The 18798-nt window shown below is 41.6% G+C and overlaps 1 protein-coding gene across 1 annotated transcript in view; it reads right to left on the bottom strand.

Annotated features, from left to right (window-relative positions):
• Nucleotides 1–2180: 2180 nt before the first annotated feature.
• The window catches only part of LAMC1 (laminin subunit gamma 1), a 111091-nt gene continuing 94473 nt past the window's right edge, over nucleotides 2181–18798 (bottom strand). The window contains exons 19-28 of the mRNA XM_081298475.1: nucleotides 15255–15460; nucleotides 14779–14858; nucleotides 13987–14124; nucleotides 12972–13116; nucleotides 11974–12123; nucleotides 11606–11720; nucleotides 10455–10654; nucleotides 9274–9432; nucleotides 6807–6906; nucleotides 2181–5089 (exon numbers count right to left, since the gene is read on the bottom strand). Coding sequence (XP_081154601.1) covers nucleotides 4833–5089; nucleotides 6807–6906; nucleotides 9274–9432; nucleotides 10455–10654; nucleotides 11606–11720; nucleotides 11974–12123; nucleotides 12972–13116; nucleotides 13987–14124; nucleotides 14779–14858; nucleotides 15255–15460 — 1550 coding nt within the window. The 3' untranslated portion in view covers nucleotides 2181–4832. The remainder of the gene's footprint in view (nucleotides 5090–6806; nucleotides 6907–9273; nucleotides 9433–10454; nucleotides 10655–11605; nucleotides 11721–11973; nucleotides 12124–12971; nucleotides 13117–13986; nucleotides 14125–14778; nucleotides 14859–15254; nucleotides 15461–18798) is intronic.

Here is an 18798-nt window from a genome sequence, read left to right on the forward strand (position 1 = left end):
AGGGCCTGATGCTTAATTTTCATGGAAATAAATATAAACTGTTAATTTTATGGCCTGTATTAATTACTTATGGCCTATATTAATGACCAACGGGATAAAATAACTCATTGGCCGAAATTTACTGGCATCATTCCCAAAAGTTAGAAAAAAAGAAAGGGAATTAGTGCTATGACTTGGGCTGGGCTACTGAAGGGTTGTGAGTACATCCCGCAGAGCTAGATAGCACAGGCCTCCCAGACCAGACTGCGCTAGCAGGATGCAGACTACATGGAAGTGTGGGTGGCGTGTTCTATGCCTTTGGATGCAGGTGGTTTTGCTTATCTTGCTGCAAACAAGTAGCCAGTCTGTGCCGAGGTGGGAGTACCGAGGGTGCAGAACGCTGTTGGGTGGAACTCTCTTCTCTCTGCTCACACTAGGAAAAAAGAAACAGGCATGGGATGAGGAAAGCCAATCCTCTTCACACTAGCTGAAGGACTGCTGTGTGCCTCTGGGCCCTGAGGATGCAAACAGGAGAAGCACAGACCCTGATCTTGGTGATGCAGCAAAGAGATGGGGGAAATACGGGTGAGGCCACCTGAACAATAATCCTAGGCCCAAGGGCCTTTTAGAAGCAGTGCAAGGCTGGGAGGGTGGTGACCCAGGAAGTTGACCCATTGCAACAGAGAAGGTGACACCCTGACTTGAGGCCATACTTGTCCTGAGAATGCTCTAGGAAGAAGAGTAAAAGCAAAGATAAGCATGTGTCAGACAGCTTTCAAAATGTTAACAGGTTTCTCACATTTGAATTTTAAATCAGGGACTTTTTGGCTTTTCACTGGACCTTGGCAAACACTTCTTCTTTCTTCACGCATTTGACTTCATCATTTAGAATTTCACTCATTAGTGTAGAAGGGGAATGGCCATTTTAGGAGGCCAATGCAAACACAGGCCACAGGCCTGGAGAGAGCTAATCTTTCCTTTGGGCTGGGCCCCTCTTCCTCTTAGGGAGGTGTCCGCAGCTTTCTCACCTCCTGACCCTACTGGGTACTGGGGCCTCCTTCCATCATCTCATTTTGAGTCTAATGGAAGTGGAGCTGGTTGAGTTCAGATTTACCAAGGGCTGGAATGTTTACTTGAGGAGTAAATTCGCAGGGAAATTTTGAATCAGATTATTAAAATTTGGTAGCAACTTTTGAGAAGTTGCTGTCCCTAAAATGACAAATGGGGTAGGAAAAGCTTTTAGAAATTCCACTCCTAACTCTGACACAGTAAAGGATTTACATTTGCATCTCAGACCCTGCAATGGGGGGGGGGGGGGAACCACCCAGGTAAAGAAGGGTAAAAAAAACTAGTAACTAGTGCCTTCTAAAGCTTCCTCCCAGGAAGTCCGATTAGAGTGTTCAGGTTCTTCTTTACAGGTACCATAGCTATAACAATTTATAAGATTGGGAAAGTGGCAAGGACGCACAGAGACCCAGGGCAATATGCAGAATATTGAAGAGCAAAGGGAAGGGCTCTGCAGGCCCGGAGCATTCCTGCTGTCTCTGGCTCCAAAATGCCTCCTCGAGTTTCGGGTCACTTCAGGCAGGTCCACCCTCTAGGAGGGTCGAGGTACGATGAGCTGCTCTGGGCCTGTTTGGGCAGCCCACTACTTTTTCCTTTTATTCTGTCATAGGTTTGAGAGTGTTTCCAGTCTTCTAAAGAAACTGTCTTTAGCTGAACACATGTGTGCATGGAAAGGTGGAAAGACACATTTTACATGCATTTACTATTTCAGGTAGCCTGTCATTAAACATAGATCTCAGTCATCATGTATTGAGACTAAACCAGGCGTCCAGTGAACTCCAGCCCGCAGGCCCCTGACCTGTTTCTGTGAGCAGTTTTACTGGAGTACAGCCAGGCTCATGTGCTGACATATGGCCTAGGGCTGCTTCTGTGCTACAAGACCGAAACTGAGGGGCTGCAACACAGACTGAATCTACAAGCCTAAAATACTTACTGTCTAGCTCTTTTACAGAGAAGTCTGCCAACTTAAGGACTATATTGAAGTATCCCAATTTAAAGAAGGTATATACAAAAAAAAAAGTCTTAGATTGTTCTCAAGAAAAGAGTTCACCCAAAGACACAACGAATAGTTTTTCATTCATCATATCTTTAAGAACATCTATATATCCCCAGTACCACACTCAGGCCACACCAAATTGAGGGTTACAAATATTCAGATTTTATTATAAATAAAATACTGTTCTTTTTTTTTTTAAACATAAAAAATGCCAAGTGTTGTGTTTTTATTAACCACCCTGGAGAGCATGACTGTAGAGATTAAGGCAAACAGCTAAAGTGAAGGCACATACAAAAGGCCACAGTTGGAATCAAAAGGGAAAATTCCAGGGAAAAATAACAGTTTCTATCCCCTGTGACACCCAGCAATCTGCAGCAGCCATCTGTCCGTTTCATAAGACAAAGACAACTGCAGCGATACAATAAAATAATGGCTATATTGCAGGAGTGGAATTAAGGTATTGTCTTGTAAAGAACTTTCATTTTAAAAATAAAATTCTGTTTAAAAATATACCACACAGATGGAGGAGAAAACCTCTCAAACAAACCAAAACAACAACAACAAAACCCCACCATGGCCTAAGACTTGCTGGAGTGAACCTGTCCCAATTGTCCTTTCAGTCCTTTCTCTGCAACTGTGACCAAGATGCACAGGTAAAGTTGTGGCCACTTAATAAGAGGAACCAGCCGGGAACCACTGATGGGAAAACCTGGCAAGAAGGGGCCATCCCTCTGTGGTAACAGAATGGGCAGAGGAGAGCAAGAGTGAAAGTGTGGGCAGGCCCAGTCAGGACCTTATGGGGGAGTGTGGTACACCCCAAGGAGACGGAAACAGGAAATGGGACCAAGAAGTGTGCACACCACCCCTCCCGCCTCCCCATCAGCAGCACGGCCCCAGATGCCCTCCAAAGCCCGTCATAACGCACTCCCTTATCAACGCCTTGCTAGAAAGGGCATTTCTAGCTCATTCCTGGCTAACTAGATAGATCCCCCTTGGCAAACTTTCCTGATCCCATGCATACTGGAACGGGAATTAAGAACAGTGAGGGGTCCTGGGGATGCCGTGGAGGAGGCCCGACTCCCTCTATGGAGGAAAGCGTGCTGATGTCGATGTTAGACAACGGACAAGCTGCAAACACGAGGCGGAGAGCAGCGTCTGGGACACAAATACAACCCAAGGAAGTCTAGATGGAAGGAGAGGCGGCAAGGCAGGAATGACAGGCCGGTGAAGAGGAAAAACTGAGCCAAGATGTGAACAGACAGTGCTGTTCTAGAAACAGGACCAAGCATATTTACATAAATTCCTTACTTTATAATCATGATAAACGAAAAAAAATTCACACAAAAATATAAATTTGAAATAATTAATAGCACCAGTGTGTCAGATAATAGTTTCTTTCCCCCCGCTACACAAAGTACAAAGTTGCATAGTGTTAAAGGCTATATGTGAATCTCAAAGGCAGGTTGGTAGGAGGGAGGGGGCGTGGTAGGGAACTGTCACACTGTGGTCTTAGAAAACCACAAAGCTGAGGACCGAAGGCTGAGAAGCCCACTAGGAAACTCCACACAAGGTTCTCCCCTCTACACCCACAGGGGAGGTCTACAGTGGGTGAATCACAAAGTGCAGGAACTAGGGTGTTGGCTGATGCATGAAACAGTGCAAGCATTTGCCACCAGGATTTGGCAGACAACAATGTGTTCTGAGGAATTCCAGAAGGCGGAAAAAGAAGAAGACTGGAGCTAAGGGTCAAATGTTCCATCTCTCTCCAAAAGAAGGAAAAAACATGCACATGTGAGGTCCCGACACTATAGGTTCCACCTACGTTTCATCCCTCTGCTAGAAAAGACTAGGACGAGGAGGTTGTTCTTGTGTTTGTCAAGATCTTAGGGACCAAGTGCTGTCTGACAGGTATTTTAACACTAGTTCCAAGAGTAACATACTAAAATAGCTCTGGGATGTTTGATTTTGAAAGAAACTTTAGTGGTTATCATCTCCCTGTTTCTTCAGAGTAAGGTCCATTTATAAGAATATCAGAAGAGGTCTACTGGTCTAGTGGTGAGTGCAAGCTGCCCATCCAGATTTAAATTATCAGCTGCCCAAAGATCTGAAAAAAAGCTTATCTTCCTAGTCAATTATTAACATAAGAGAAAATCTTCAGCCTTGTCAGCCACGTTCTCCTGGGACTCTCATAAATAACTATACCCTGACCCATGGATGGCTCAGTTCCTAAACTTAAACAGCGAGCAGGACTGATGGGATGGCTACCCACATTCTAAATGACCAGTCCCTTTGGCACAGGATATTTATTTCCTTTTGCTTATAAGGAGGAGGTCAGAAGATGCAGACGCACTTTCTTCATCCGTGGACTGGGTATACTGGCCATCACAATGCTACAACTAGTAGCCAGACTTCTCCTTCATAGAAACAAGAGTACCGAGACTGAGGAGCTCTGCTGGTGTCGATGCAAGAGGGGAGGGATGCTGCCCTGGCATTCGAGCATTCACAGGACACCAGTGCAGGATGTCACGTCCTCCTGCAAACTGGAAGGGAAAATGTGGGTAAGGTAGCAACAGGAGTGGAAGAGAGACTTTATTAGATAGAACCCTTTGTTCCCAGTTCAGGATGTTTTAATTGCTTCTCTTTAAACTCTGACTTTTCCTGGTTCAAAAGGACAGTGATGAAGAGCAGCAGAGAAGTGGGGGTCTGAAAAATGTAATCTTTGTGTCAAGGCACTCTGTGGCCTCACAAATGGTCCCCCAGCAGGGGATGCTGTCTTCTAGCCCTCTCGATGCTAGGGCTTCTCGATGGACGGGGTGTTGAAGCAGCCGGACGGTAAGGTCTTCTTGATATCCTCCAGGTTGTGGATGTCCTTCAAGATCTCCTCGATATCGCGGGTGTAGTCCATGATGGCAGCCTCCTGCTTCCTGGCTTCATTCTCCAGGTCGGACACTTTCCTGTCAAGGTCACTGGCCTTCATTTCGTCTTTGGCTTTGTTCAGGGTACCTTCAATCTCATTGAGCTTGTTCAGGTCCACTGTGTCCAGCTGACCTATAGGGCCAGAAAGCATAGAGAAGAGTACAGACACCTTCAGCAAGACCTAGAACCTCACTCGGGTACCTCCGGGAGCCTTTCTCAGCATTAACCCAGCAGCTGCCACCACACCATGGCGGCCCTGACCTGTGGGTCATCATTGTGTACAAGGGCACAGACACTGCAAGCCAAGCACAAACACTGACCCGGCCCAGCAGAGGTGGGTCAGAACTTATATAAGATATTGGGCCAGAAGCTTTTTTCTGAGAAGACAGTTCTTTGCAGAACATTTTCTCAGAGCACAGCTACAGTGTTCTGTACCCTACACTCCAAGTGTGGTTCGGAAGGTCACCTGGTAACATTTAATGCCCTTTCCAGGTTTCTACAGGTAGTCTGTGTGTCATTTTAGTGCCATCTGAAGAATGCAAAAATTCCAAGGCAGGGAGAGCCTGAGCCCTCAAACTCCTAGATTCCAGGGAGGATGGGCTGGCTGGCTGGGGCACTGTCTGCTTTGGGGAACTGGTCACTGTTGGGAACCTTCCTATGGAAAATGGCCAAGGCTGAAATGCTGACATAATTTCACCAAAACCTCACTTTGAATGAAGCAAGAAAAAAAAGGCTCTGTAACAAATGAAAGCAGATACAAGTGACAGCACTTCAGGCATATTCCAGCTGATCAAGTTCTCATAAGACCATTTACCTCAGTGATTCTCAGATATTAAATAATTTGCCCAAGTATGTATAACCTATTGGCCAAAAAGATTCTGACCCAAGTCTGACTAATTTTAAAGTCCAGCTCTTTCTTCCACGAACATCTCTCTCTTCTAGCTAACTTTCATTTTAAACCCACCAGCTGACACATTGTTTATTATTCTTGACATTTGAGACATTAAAAAAAAAATTCCCCCTCAAAGGGAAAAAAACAAAACAAAACAAAACAAATAGCACCAAACAAAACACACCAATCTGTAAAGGCTAGCAAATTAAAATACAATGCCTCACTCTGAAGAGTCCAGGCTAGAGTACTGCCACCTTGTAATGGAATTTGGTGACAAAAGTACATCTGTCCAAAATGAAGGATGCTCCCTATCAAGATGGGAACAAGGTTTCCATATGCTTATCTTTCCTTAACAAATCAAGTTTCTCTCTCTCTTTTGGCATAAAATAATTGTGCTTTAGTCGGCAAATGAACAGAATTCCAGGCAATGAAGTCATGCCCAGTTTAAAGTATTCTTTTATTTTATCACTGAAATTCTTTTAAAATTCCTCAAAGACATTCTGCTAATGGAATTAGCTAAGAAAAAAAAAATACTGATTAATTGCCCCATGAACCTGGACCAAAAATGAACCCTACAAGCTGGCAGTGTCTCTTCAAAATTTAAAGACAGTCCCCAGACTGTACTGTTTTCTTTGGATTAGGGTCCATAGAATGCACCTAGTAAGCACTAGTGGATTAATACATCTGAGTCATAATTCATTTTGCTCTTTAAAGTTGATGAACATGTGAATATTATAATTAATAATTCAGGTTGCTCTTAAAGGTTCCCTTGTGCAAGACACATACTTATTTTATATGGCACTTTTAAATAAGCAAGAACTAGAAGAAGTATTCATAATTCAATGGGTGATTTTAAAGGGATTCATATATTAGTCTGCCTTTGAGTGAACGATATCCAATCCCAGGTACAGTGTGACTTGTTCACACAGAAGAAAAGGACTGCGTGTGGTCACTTACCCAGTTGCTCCAAGAGGTCGTTGATCATGTTGAGGAGGCTGTTCACTGAGTTTTTGGCCTTTCTGGCGTTGATCTCAGCTTCCTGAGCAGCCTGGGAAGCCTGCAGGGGAAAAGGATAAGCCATACAAACAGCTCTGACGCTATGTTTTTTTTTTTTTTTTTTAAGTATTTATTTATTTATTTTAGTTTTTCGGCGGACACAACATCTTTGTTTGTATGTGGTGCTGAGGATCGAACCCGGGCTGCACGCATGCAAGGCGAGCGCACTACCAATTGAGCCACATCCCAGCCCCTGACGCTATGTTTTCATCTTCTTTGGGTATATTCTGTTGGCCCAGTGAGCCAATAAATCGAATTTTCAGATGCTTTCCCCTTCTCTGATCATGAAATAATGACCTCTCCCTGTAGGTTTTTGCTTTCCTGGGACCACATCTTCAGGTTGAGGGTACTGCTAGTTCTACCCCATGGAACCATCACCAAGAGGCAGTCAGCATGCCTACACTCGTATTTGTATTAAAAAACAACAACAACAACAAAAAATCACTATTATCCTCTCCTCTCAGGTTCTCGCTTGAGAACACAGGAAGGTGTATTCATTATAAAACCCATCACACAGAACAAGTTATTTTTTAAGGGTGAGTGTAAAAACTCCATTTTAGAACCAAAACATGTCCTTAAGGGCACTCTTAGGGACTTGATTATTAGAAACTACCTATTCTTAGAACATTTTCATTAGCAACTGAAGCTTTTCTGTAAATTCCCCCTCAACCTGCAGCCACCCAGCCACAGCCACACACTCCCACGCTCATTTACTGGGACAATACAATTTACATCTTCAAAACCAACCAAACATTGATATTTGGGAAAATTCCATGAAACCTGAACAAATACACTGAGCATGAGTCACAGGAAATAACAGTGGAAGAGGAAGTGTCTCAATATCAGAAAACAGATGCTCTCACAAATAAATCCAGTCAAGATAGAAATGAGTGGCTCAGAGCTCCCTGGTTCACTTTTCATAGTTTTCAGGGTCGAAGTATTAAAACACTTTGGGATCCATACAATGTGAAAATTTTAAACAGAAAAAGAAAGCAAGGCAAAACCCCCTCCACAAACACATGATTAATCTCTGCTCCGAGGGCAGCTGTTCTCACTGAGCCGCACAGGCTTTTCTGAATGTGCTAGGAGGAGACAGGACCCTGCTGTGGCCGCCAAGAGCAATCGCATCTGTCCCGTGGGCTGCAGCCTCCTCTCTCAGGAGCCACCTCAACCTTCAAGCTTCTGCTTTACAAAATATAGTTACAGACCCAAACAGTACTAGCTAAGTGCTGGCCTTTCAGACTTGATAGGAACACAGCGGGATAGTGTACCTGAGGGTTGTTTATGTTACTCAGAAGTTATTTACCAAAAGTAACAAAAGACGGATCTTCTTTCTATTCTTTAAACTAAATCCATACCCTTTTCTGAAAATGTAGTGTCTCTACGACCAGATTAAAAATGAAATCACTGACTCTCAGCACATTATGAGAAATCCCTATTTTTACCACATGGGAATTTCCACTTGAGCCACTCTGTCTCACAGAAAATTAAAACAATCCAAACAAAAAAGGAAAAAGTACAATAAAATCAGGTGTTTTCACAGAGATGCTTCCTGTATCAATTCTTCAGGCCTTGTGTTCCTCCTTCCTATCCCAAGGTGAAAATGACCCACAGTGAGATGCCCTGTTTTTCTTTAGCATCAGTGAAAGAAAGAGTTCCTTCCTGACACTGAAAGTATATAAGTCAACAAGTTCCTGAATATCATTACTGTGACTGCTACAGTCAACTGGGCAGGAATATTCCCACTCTGTGTCTTAAAGTCTTCCTGAAGCAAAATACAGCACAGAACAGAAAAATGGACCCTAATTCCTCCTTGTTCCTTGGGCCATGTGTTCATAAATCAGTTTTGTTGCCAATGGTGTTATGTACACATGTCCTTACAAAAAATAAAAAAGTTAAACTGAACATGAAGCTGGTGTGTTTTGGTGGGGTGATGGTAAATGCTACCTTCAAATTTTCTTATACGAAAGAAATTGATCTTTGCCTCCAGGGAGCCAGCCATGGGAAGGACTAAGAAGGGAACTGACTTTTCATTGCATTCCCTTTTATCCCTTTTGATTTTATACCACTTATGCATTACTCAATCAAAAATATAGACATTTTAAATGTCCTAAAACCCCAAGTGTGTAAAACAAAGTTTTGTTTTTAATTAAGAGCAGTTTTGGGACAGGACCATTGTGCAACAGAAGTCCTGGCAGAAGACCCAAATTCTTTGTCTTCTACGTAAGCTACTAACCCAATTCTTGACCAGCAGATGCAATGAAAAACAGACTCTGTATCAAAGACACTCTTCCCCTCGAGATGGGGATCTTTACTATTGAACACCCTTCAACTCTCTACCCACTCACAAGTGTGCCAAGCCTCTTACCATCCCTGCCATCATCATGTCCTGGTCGGCATCGTCTTGTTTTCTCTTCAGCTCTCTCTCTGCTTCCTGTAGCTGCCTCAACATACCGTTCACCTCGTTATCCAGATCTGTAACTTCTGCAAAAGTCCTTTCAGCTTCTGCCTTGGTGCTGGTAGCATTCTAGGCACAAGATAAGCAAATTGCTAATTTTTAAAAGCCTTCCCTTATCCGGAGTATGGCCCCACTCCTTTTATAATTTGTAAAATGTTTCAAAAATATAATTCAGAAAGAATAGCACAGTGATTTCTACCAAGGCTTCTACTGTATCACCTAATAACAGTTATTAAGAAAAACATGAATACCTAACAAAACAGCATTTTAAATTTTATAAAGTGCCTTTCTTTGCATTCTCTTTTTCAGTTTCTGAAGTTCCCTGTTACTGCTATTTTTAGTGGAGGTCACAGAGCTAGCAAATGATAAACATTTTATAGAGTACATTTCCAACCACACCGGGTCAATTAGATTCTTTCCCTTGGATACATTTTAAATTCAAAGCTAGCCTGATTCTTCTTGGCAGTTGATTATAATGTACAAAAAGGCCTCCATCCTGAAATATGAGTATATTATAAACATACTTAATTAAAAATCTTCTAACTGTTCTAAAGAAAGACATTTATGTGACCTGAGTTTTAGAACCAGCTCCAATCTTGCCTTTAGAGAGGATAAAGCCAGCAGAGAGAAATTACTGTTATGAATATAAAGGATCCCAGTGCAGCAGCTACGGAAAGTCTATACAGGGGGACTTGGGAATGACGATGTGCTCGAAAGGGGCAGGAAAGCTGTGTTCATACAGCACTCTACGGAACAGTGAGAAAGATGTCACCTGTCCGGGTTCAGGAAGTATGTATGTCTGGGAAGTGCGGAATTTTTTGTAGAAGGGCTCCAAAGCCCTCAGCAGCTGTCCCACTTGGACAATTTGGATTCCACACTGATTTACTATAGAAATTTTAAAGGGACCTTTTTACTGATTCTTCCTTTTCAAACAACATGGTTACCTACTCTAAAGCCTGGTTAAAAAATAAAATAGGGATGGGTCAGGACAGATTTGCTGGAGCTGAGAAAAGACTCTGCACAGGCCTGAGGGCCTGGACAGTGGCTGGAGAAGGTGTGAGGGGCTATTCTGGCAAGGAGGAAGTACACACCTGCTGGACGGCGCTGGCGATCCTCTCAGCCTCGTGGGCCTTGTTCTTGGCCTCGGTGGCATCTGCTGCTGCATTGCCCAATGCCAGCTGCACTTCCCTCGTCTTCTCGTTGGCTTCCGCGATGGTCTGGTTGATAGCGGGAATCCTCCTCAGTGCCTCCTCTGCAGCTGTCTTGTTATCGTTCACACGTGTATCAAAATCTAAAAGGAGTTCAGGGAAAGCATCAGAACGCAACTCCCAACAAGCAAAAAGGAATTTTTCAGGGACCTGCAATTATTTCACAAGCAATAAAAATCAGGAAAAAAATGAAAGAATGGCTTGAGTTGAAATCTTACAAAGCCAAGTACATGCACATCTCTACATAGGTTTCCCAAGAAAAGTTGTAAGGATGTGCACCTGTTTCTGGAAAGAGAATTCTCACTTGAAAATCTGTTTTGATGCAGAGTGTTTAGCATACCATTGCTACCACCCTGGTGATTTTACTATCAGGACAACTGAGCTAAGAGTTCTGAGTACCTGTGACGCAGGTGCACCACTTTTAAAAATAAGAAAAAAGGATGACAAAAGAGGTCAACGTGTGGAGCAGGACTCGAACCCAGGCCTGCAGACGCCACACCAAAGCCCATACTTACAACTATTATCCTATAAATCTTCCTTATTGAACCTATAATTTTTATCAGCAGAGAATCCATTGCTGTGCCGTAAATTGGGCATATTTCTTTTCTATCCAGGGTGAAGAATGAGATGTCAGAGAAAATGAAAGATGACAGCCTTCATTTACCAACATGGGTCAGCTAAAAAGGCAGAACTTGGTTATCAAGTAAGTCATTCTCATGAAAATAAGAATTTTCATTCTCAAGAAAATGCTTTTTGTTTGTTTCTAAATTGAAGTGTGCAGGGGTAAAATGACATGAGCATTGGGATTTTTCTTGGAAACACTTCAGCATAAAAAAGTAGTGTGTCAGAGATGAACTAAGTGCGGTGACAACTATGGCGACTGCTGAATCTAGGTGATGAGTAGATGGGACTCACTATGCTACTGTCTTTCATTCTGCATGTTTCCAGAGATTATCATTCTAAGAACTGAAGGAATGAAATGGCCCAAGTGGAAGAAATGTCCCAAGAGCCCCATCATGCATGACCTCTCATACCTTTCAGGTTGTTGAGAATGTCATTGGCTTCTTGTAAGGTATTTCGTCCTTTTTTAGCAGCTTCTTCAGCAAGAGCCTTGGCAGCATCCGCTCGGGCCAGGAGTTGATCGGCAGTCTGCAAATGCAAGGCATATCAGAGGACAACCTGCCAAAGCCACCCCTTCCCTCTACTAGCAGACAAGGTGCCTCAAAGCTTCTGTCCTGAGACGCTGCAGCATAGGGCATGCTAGCCGCCAGCTGGGACCAAGAAGAAGGTCCTGCACTGAACACTTTATGGTTTGCTACCTCTGCTGCTATTGGACTCAGATGACACCTGGAATGTTACAATGTTGCCTCCAGAAATGAAGCAACCTACAAATCAAACTGACCTGCTGTTCAATTTTTCCATTCTCCAGAAGGTTCTTTACTTCAAGCTCCTTCCCTCTCATGTCTTCTCTGAGGTCTTCATAATCCTTTAACTTCTGGTCAATCAGACGTTCCAGGTCCGCAGCTTCTTTCTTTATTTTATTTGCTTCATTCTGTGAAAAGCAAGGAAGATGACATAAGTGATATTTTTAGAAGAACAGCCCAAGTCAAGATTTTGTCAACCTTTTTAAAATTTAAAATGAGACACACTTTTCACCTAGTGAAATTCACAGTGCTTACATAGTTTCATGAGTTTTGACAGATGTAGTTACCTGTGTAGCACCACCTCAATAAAGATACAAAATGTTTCCATCACCCAAAGAAGTTCCTTTGTACCCCTTCCCAGCCCCTCCACCTGTCCCTCCCTACTATGGCCACTGTTCCAATATCCTCACACATTCATCAAATTTTGTGTGCACAGACAAGAGAGTACATGTATGGCTGCAGAGATCTAAACCTTCAGCTGTCAAGTCAACACCTCATATACAGAAAGAGAAACAGTGAATTTCAAGTTCAATGTAAAACACATGTTTATCTAGGACTTTGAGAAAGCATGATTAGAACACAGATATGAAATAAATACTGTCAATTCCCAAATACCTTTCATGCCCAGAGCATCCTGACACAGTGCTTTCATTAAACCATTACCTTTTGTTGCTCCTCATATCTCCATTAGACAGTGCCTGGGAGGAAGGGTCTAGGCATATGGTGCTTTAAGTAACTGAAATGTGCTATAATTTACATTTATATGAAAGATATAGAATGATTATTCATATCATTAAAGTAGTCTGCTATTAAACATTTATAATCAGAAGACTCTTCACCTTGATAAGATCTATTAGTGCACTTAAAATAGAACTTAGCTGTACTGGTGAGTCAGGGCTGAGGAGGGAGGAGTAGGGCAGTCACAGGCTCTTCTACAGACTAGAGGGGACAGCACTGGCAACCACATCATGCGTACCTCCAGAGCCTCTGAGTCCACGGGAGCTAGCTGAGCCACACTGGCGTAGATCTCCACAGCTTTGTCTCCAGCACGCTTGGCCTCCTCGTGGACTCGGGCGGCTTGCTTTTCTAGATCCTGTGAGATGTTCTTTGCTTGTTCATACCTAAGGAACAAATCATGAAATTTAATAAAAACAGCTCCTTTTAGCATTTTAATGTTAACCAGATTCAACACAGTTTACACCACCAGGATATCATTCCCAAAACCTCAAAGGAAATGCTACATTAAAAATGCTCTCATTTTAATGCCAACGTTTAGCTAAAATTTAATTTTGTCATCACTTTCTATTTATAACATAGTTCCTATAAACAGTTTGAGTATTCCTAATCCCCAAATCCATAATTCTCCAAAATCAAACCTTCTGAGCACCAACATAACCTAATAACGTAACAAATGAAAAGCTTTACACCTGACTTAATGTGATGGGTGACAGTCAAAATGCAGGCACACTGAAAATATGTATGACATTTCAGGCTATGTGTATGAAATGTATATGAACATAAATGAATTTTGTGTTTAGGTTTGGGTCCCAGTCACAAGTATGTCATTATGTAACTGCAAATATTCCACAATATAAAATAATCCAAAATTCAAAACACTCTGGTCCCAAGCATTTCAGATGTGATTCTCAAACTTGTACTTTCTTATTTAAGACCCCTTTAAAGATCTACAAGTATATTCTATTTGCTCTATTACATTTTCTCCCTTCTTTTTCCAGTTAGTATGTAGAATTTTAAGTATCATGACTAGTCTTATTATCATTCTCTACAGTTACAGTAATTGGATCAAACAAAATCTCTGTGGCTGCACATCCCCTGCTTTAATTACTCTGCCATTTCAAAAGCTCAATTAACAAAAGAAATCTTACTGCATGAATGCACATCCTGAATCCAAAGCATTTAATTCCTCATTGAATTGGTGTTATTTACAAGAATATTTGAGGGTCTGAAAGCCACTGTTAAATTATACTCACTTCCTATTAAGCTCTTCAATCTCGACTGCTGTCTGATTTTCTCCTGCCAGTGTTCTCAAAAGCAGATTATATGCCTCAGTTGATGTATCATTGGCTGTTTTTGCCACTCGTACAATGTCATCAGCTTCTTGTTTATGGCTAGACACATAAGAGAGAGAGAGAAAAAAAATCAACCACAGAAGAGACCATCTGACAGGAAAAGAAGTAAAATTTGGGTAATGCTTATTTGATTATATATGCGTACACTAATGTGGGTTGAGATCTCCAAATATTGGAAAATCCCATTCATTTGGAATTTTACAATCATTTCAGTGGGGCTAAGTTTACAAAAAGTGTTCTATAAATTGAAAAAAAAAGCGGGGGGGAGAGTATTTCCCAAGATGATTAATGATATAAAATTTATAGGGACAGTAAAGGGAGGTACGGGGAGCAAATATTTTCTACTGAGATATGAAAATAAAGCATTTTTGTTGTAAAGTTAACATGAAAAGAATTTAAAAATTGAATTCTACTGAGCTGCTTAGACTCTATCAACTTTAAGACTCTGAAGTTAAAAATCTAAAAAAGTATGGGTTTTTTTGAGATATGCAAATATAATCTTGCTACAAACCATTGTATTCTAACTCTTCAAGTGACCACTCTAACTTCAAAGTAGAAAGAAGAAGATGGTACACAGAGCTGATGACATCTCAGAAGGGAAAGTAAGTCTTTCAGAGGGACCCATCTGAGGGGTGGTTCAGAACACCCAGCTACACCCTGGGAAGCTACACCTTAACCACTAAACAGAATTACCGTTCAGCCAACTTTCGGGCCTCTTCTGCCAGAAGAGTCATGTTGTTTGGATCCCCTGTAGACTCCGGCTGAATGATTGACTGAAGAGGAAAAAAAGCATTTATTCTCAAAGGACTGAAGTGCTTAAATTTCAGAAAGCAAGTGTCAAAACTAAATTTTTGTTAGTGTTAGAGAGAAAAAAGACTACTTCTTATTTTCAGAGATCTTTATTAAATGATTTTACAAATGATTTCTATTTTCAGCAAAGGAAGATTAAACTGCCAGTGGCAGAGAAAGAATAAAGTGAGAGGAAACACAGGTGTCCCTTGTTTTTACCCAGTGGGTACTGTCTCGAGACAAGGAGGGACATGGCTTTCTGGCTCGGGGGAGCAGCAGGGGAGGAGCTGAAGAACGCATCACTGCCCCTAACACACTTGCCACAGTTTTCCAAAGGGCTCCCCAATCTGCCCTCCACCCCTACCTTCCCACACACTCACCACATTGGCAGCTGCGATTTTTGCTTTCTCAAGTTCTCTGGAGGCAATTTCAATCAGCCGCTCCGTGCTCTCCACTCGGGCCCGTGCTTGTTCAGCCAAATTTCCAGTCTCCTGGATGGTGTTCCGGATGTTCTGCAAACGGCCGATTTGGCTATGCAGAGTGTTATTCACCCTCTGAAGGCGATCCATCAAGTTCTGGTCCACATCTGTAATGGTATTGCAGAAGAGACACCATCAATGATCTGAAGTGGGCATGATGTCTCACGAGAAAACTGAGGCACTGTGTATCTTGACCCTTCCAAATCCAACCTCTTCCCGACAAGCTTCCCCACAGCAGAGCTGAGCAGTCTGTACCGCTGCCATCAATGGGTCTCCAACTGCCTGCCCGTGAGTCCCACCTGACTTCAAGGCCCTCTTTCCCACTCACCACTATATCCGCAGCCTTACAGAGAGGTTGGAAAAGAGAAAGCAACCAAGGATTTTTTTTTAATATTTATTTTTTAGTTATAGGTGGACACAATATCTTTATTTTATTTTTACGTGGTGCTGAGGATCGAACCCAGTGCCTCACGCATGGTAGGCAAGTGCTCTACTTCTGAGCCACAACCCCAGCCCACCAAGGATTGTTTGATGAAGGAAAGAAAAATTGATTTTGATATTCCAGCACAGGCCAAATTTAATCATAAATACACAATGTTGTTAAAAATGCTGCTAGTCTTGGAAGCTAAATGTACTTCAAAACTTGGGGAAAAAATTGTGTTTAAAAACATATCGACATACGGCATATTCAACTCACTTTGTATTTTGAATTAAATAGACTGTTGCTGCAACCCTTTCCCCCTTGTACATACGTAATTCTTTTAATTGGTCTCTGCTTTTAAATAGCTCTTTAAGTTGCTCTTATTAATAATACTCAACTTAATACCTGGATCCTAATAAACCAAAAGATATATATAAGCCCATGCAAACATAAGCCTCCCAGTATTTGAGGTTATATTAATACACAAAAACCATTGAGTAGCTGGGTGCAGTGGTGTATGCCTGTAATCCCAGCTGCAAGGGAGGCTGAGGCAAGTGGATTGTGAGTTCAAAATCAGCCTCAGCAATGGTGAGGCACTAAGCAACTCAGTAATACCTGACTCTAAATAAAATACAAAATAGGGCTGGGGATGGGGCTCAGTGATTGAGTGCCCCTGAATTTAATCCCTGGTACCCCCCCCCTAAAAAAAATCATTAAGTCATACTCAAAACTGACCAGTGAGGGGAACAGAATAGAAAGCAAGAAATAAACTCCACAACTTCAGCCAACTGCTTTTTGGTGAAGTTGCTAAGAACACATGTTGGAGAAGGGACAGTCTTTAATAATGGTGCTGGGGAAACTGAATATCCACATGCAGAAGAATGAAACTAGAACCCTACCTCTCATCAGTTACAAAAGCAACTCAAATGGATTAAAGACTTAGAGGTAAGACCTGAACAATGAGACTCCTAGAAGAAAACACAGGGGAAATGCTTCAGGACATTGGAATGGGGAAGAATTTTTTGGACAAGACCCCAAAAGCAGAGGAAACAAAAACAAAAATAAACCAATGGGATTAGAGCAAACTCAAAAAGCATGGCAAAGGAAACCATCAACAGATTGCACAGAAAACCTCCAGAATGGGAGGAAATATGTGCAAACTATCCATCTGACAATGGCTTGGTATCTACAGTATATAAAAACTCCAAAAATTTAATAGCAAAAAAACCCAAATAACCTGATTTAACAATGGGGACTTGACCTGAATAGACATTTTCAAAAGAGACATACAAATGACTAACAGGTATATGAGAAAAAATTCAACTTCACTAATCATGAGGGAAATGCAAATTAAAACCACAGTGAGGGGCTAGGGATGTGGCTCATCGGTAGAGTGCTTGTCTAGCATGTGCAAGGCCCTGGGTTCGATCCTCAGCACCACATAAAAATAAATAAATAAAATAAAGGTACTGTGTCCAACTACAAATAAAAAATAAGATATTAAAAAAAAAACATAGTGAGACAGCATTTCATCCCAGTTAGAATGGTTATAACCAAAAGACCAAAGATAATAAATGTTGATGAGGATGTGGAGAAAAGGGATCCATTACACACTGTTGGTAAGAATGTAAATGAGTACAGTCATTATGGAAAACAGTATAGAGGTTCTCCCCCAAAATTAATAACAGGCCTGCCATGGTGGTGCATGCTGTAATCCCAGCTATTCAGGAAGGCTGAGGCAGGAGGATCTCAAGTTCAAGGCCAGCCTAGGAAACTTAGTGAGGCCCTAAGCAACTTAGCAAGACTCTATCTCAAAAGAAAAAAACAAAAAGGGCCGGGGATGTGACTCAGTAGTAAAGAGCCCCTGGGTTCAAAATATAAATAAATATAAATAAAACCAGATACATAGTGCAGCAATGTTTATCTCTCTAACAAAATAGAAACCAGTATGTGTAAGAGCTGTCTGTGTTCACCATGAGTAAGAGATGGAAATAAGCAAAATGTCTGTCAACCAATGAATGGACAAGAAAATATGGTATGCATAATGGAATATTATTTGGCCATAAAAAGAATGAAATCTTGTCATTTGCAACAACATGGATGGAGCTAGAGATAATTATGTGAAGTGAAGTAAGCCATGCACAGAAAAACAATTACCACACAATCTCACTCATATGTGGAATGCAAAAACAGTTGATCTTGCCAGGCATGCTGGTGCACACCTGTAATCCCAGCAACTCAGGAGGATGACAAGTTTGAGCATCTCAGTGAGACTCTGTCTCAAAATAAAATAAAAAGAGCTGGGGGTATAGCTCAGTCATGGAACACTTGCCTAGTATATGCAAGGCCCAGGGTTCAGTCCCCCAGCACTACAAAAAACAAGAATAACGTTAATCTCATAGAATGGTAGTTATCAGAGGATGGAGAGAGTAGTGGGTGGGGGGAATAATGGAAAGTTGATAATGGGTACTAAGACATAGTTGCCTGGGAGCAGGAAGTTCTGGTGGGTATAACAAAACAGGGTGGCTATAGACAACAATAATGTGCAGTACAGTTCAAAAAGCCAGAAGAAAGGATTTTGAAAGACTTTACCCTAAAAAATAATAACATGTTTGAGGAGACAGAGAAGTTTAACTTGATTTAAATACCACATCATCTACACATATATCAAATAATTATATTAACCCATAGTATGTACAATTTATATGGTTTTAATAAATAAATTTAACTTTAAAAAATGAACCAGTTCTTACTTCAGCATGATGCTCAGTGTAAATAAGAGGTCAAAGTTAAAAACAAATGAGATTAATAGTTTTAGAAAACAGCATTTGAAGCAGGGCCACCAAATATATGTGCAAAGGTGATCCATTGCACAACCTTGGCCTAACCACACACAGGGGTCCTGCCTGGAATGTCACTTAGGCAATTCCTGAACAATCTTAAGAAAGTACTAAGAACACAAGCTTAGATCAGGGAAAATCATTTAGATTTAGGAGGGAGATGCAACCAGTAACATCTGAGAAG

The sequence above is a fragment of the Spermophilus citellus genome (assembly GCF_964194105.1).
Source record: "Spermophilus citellus genome assembly, chromosome: 6".
NCBI classification, from domain to species: Eukaryota; Metazoa; Chordata; class Mammalia; order Rodentia; family Sciuridae; genus Spermophilus; species Spermophilus citellus.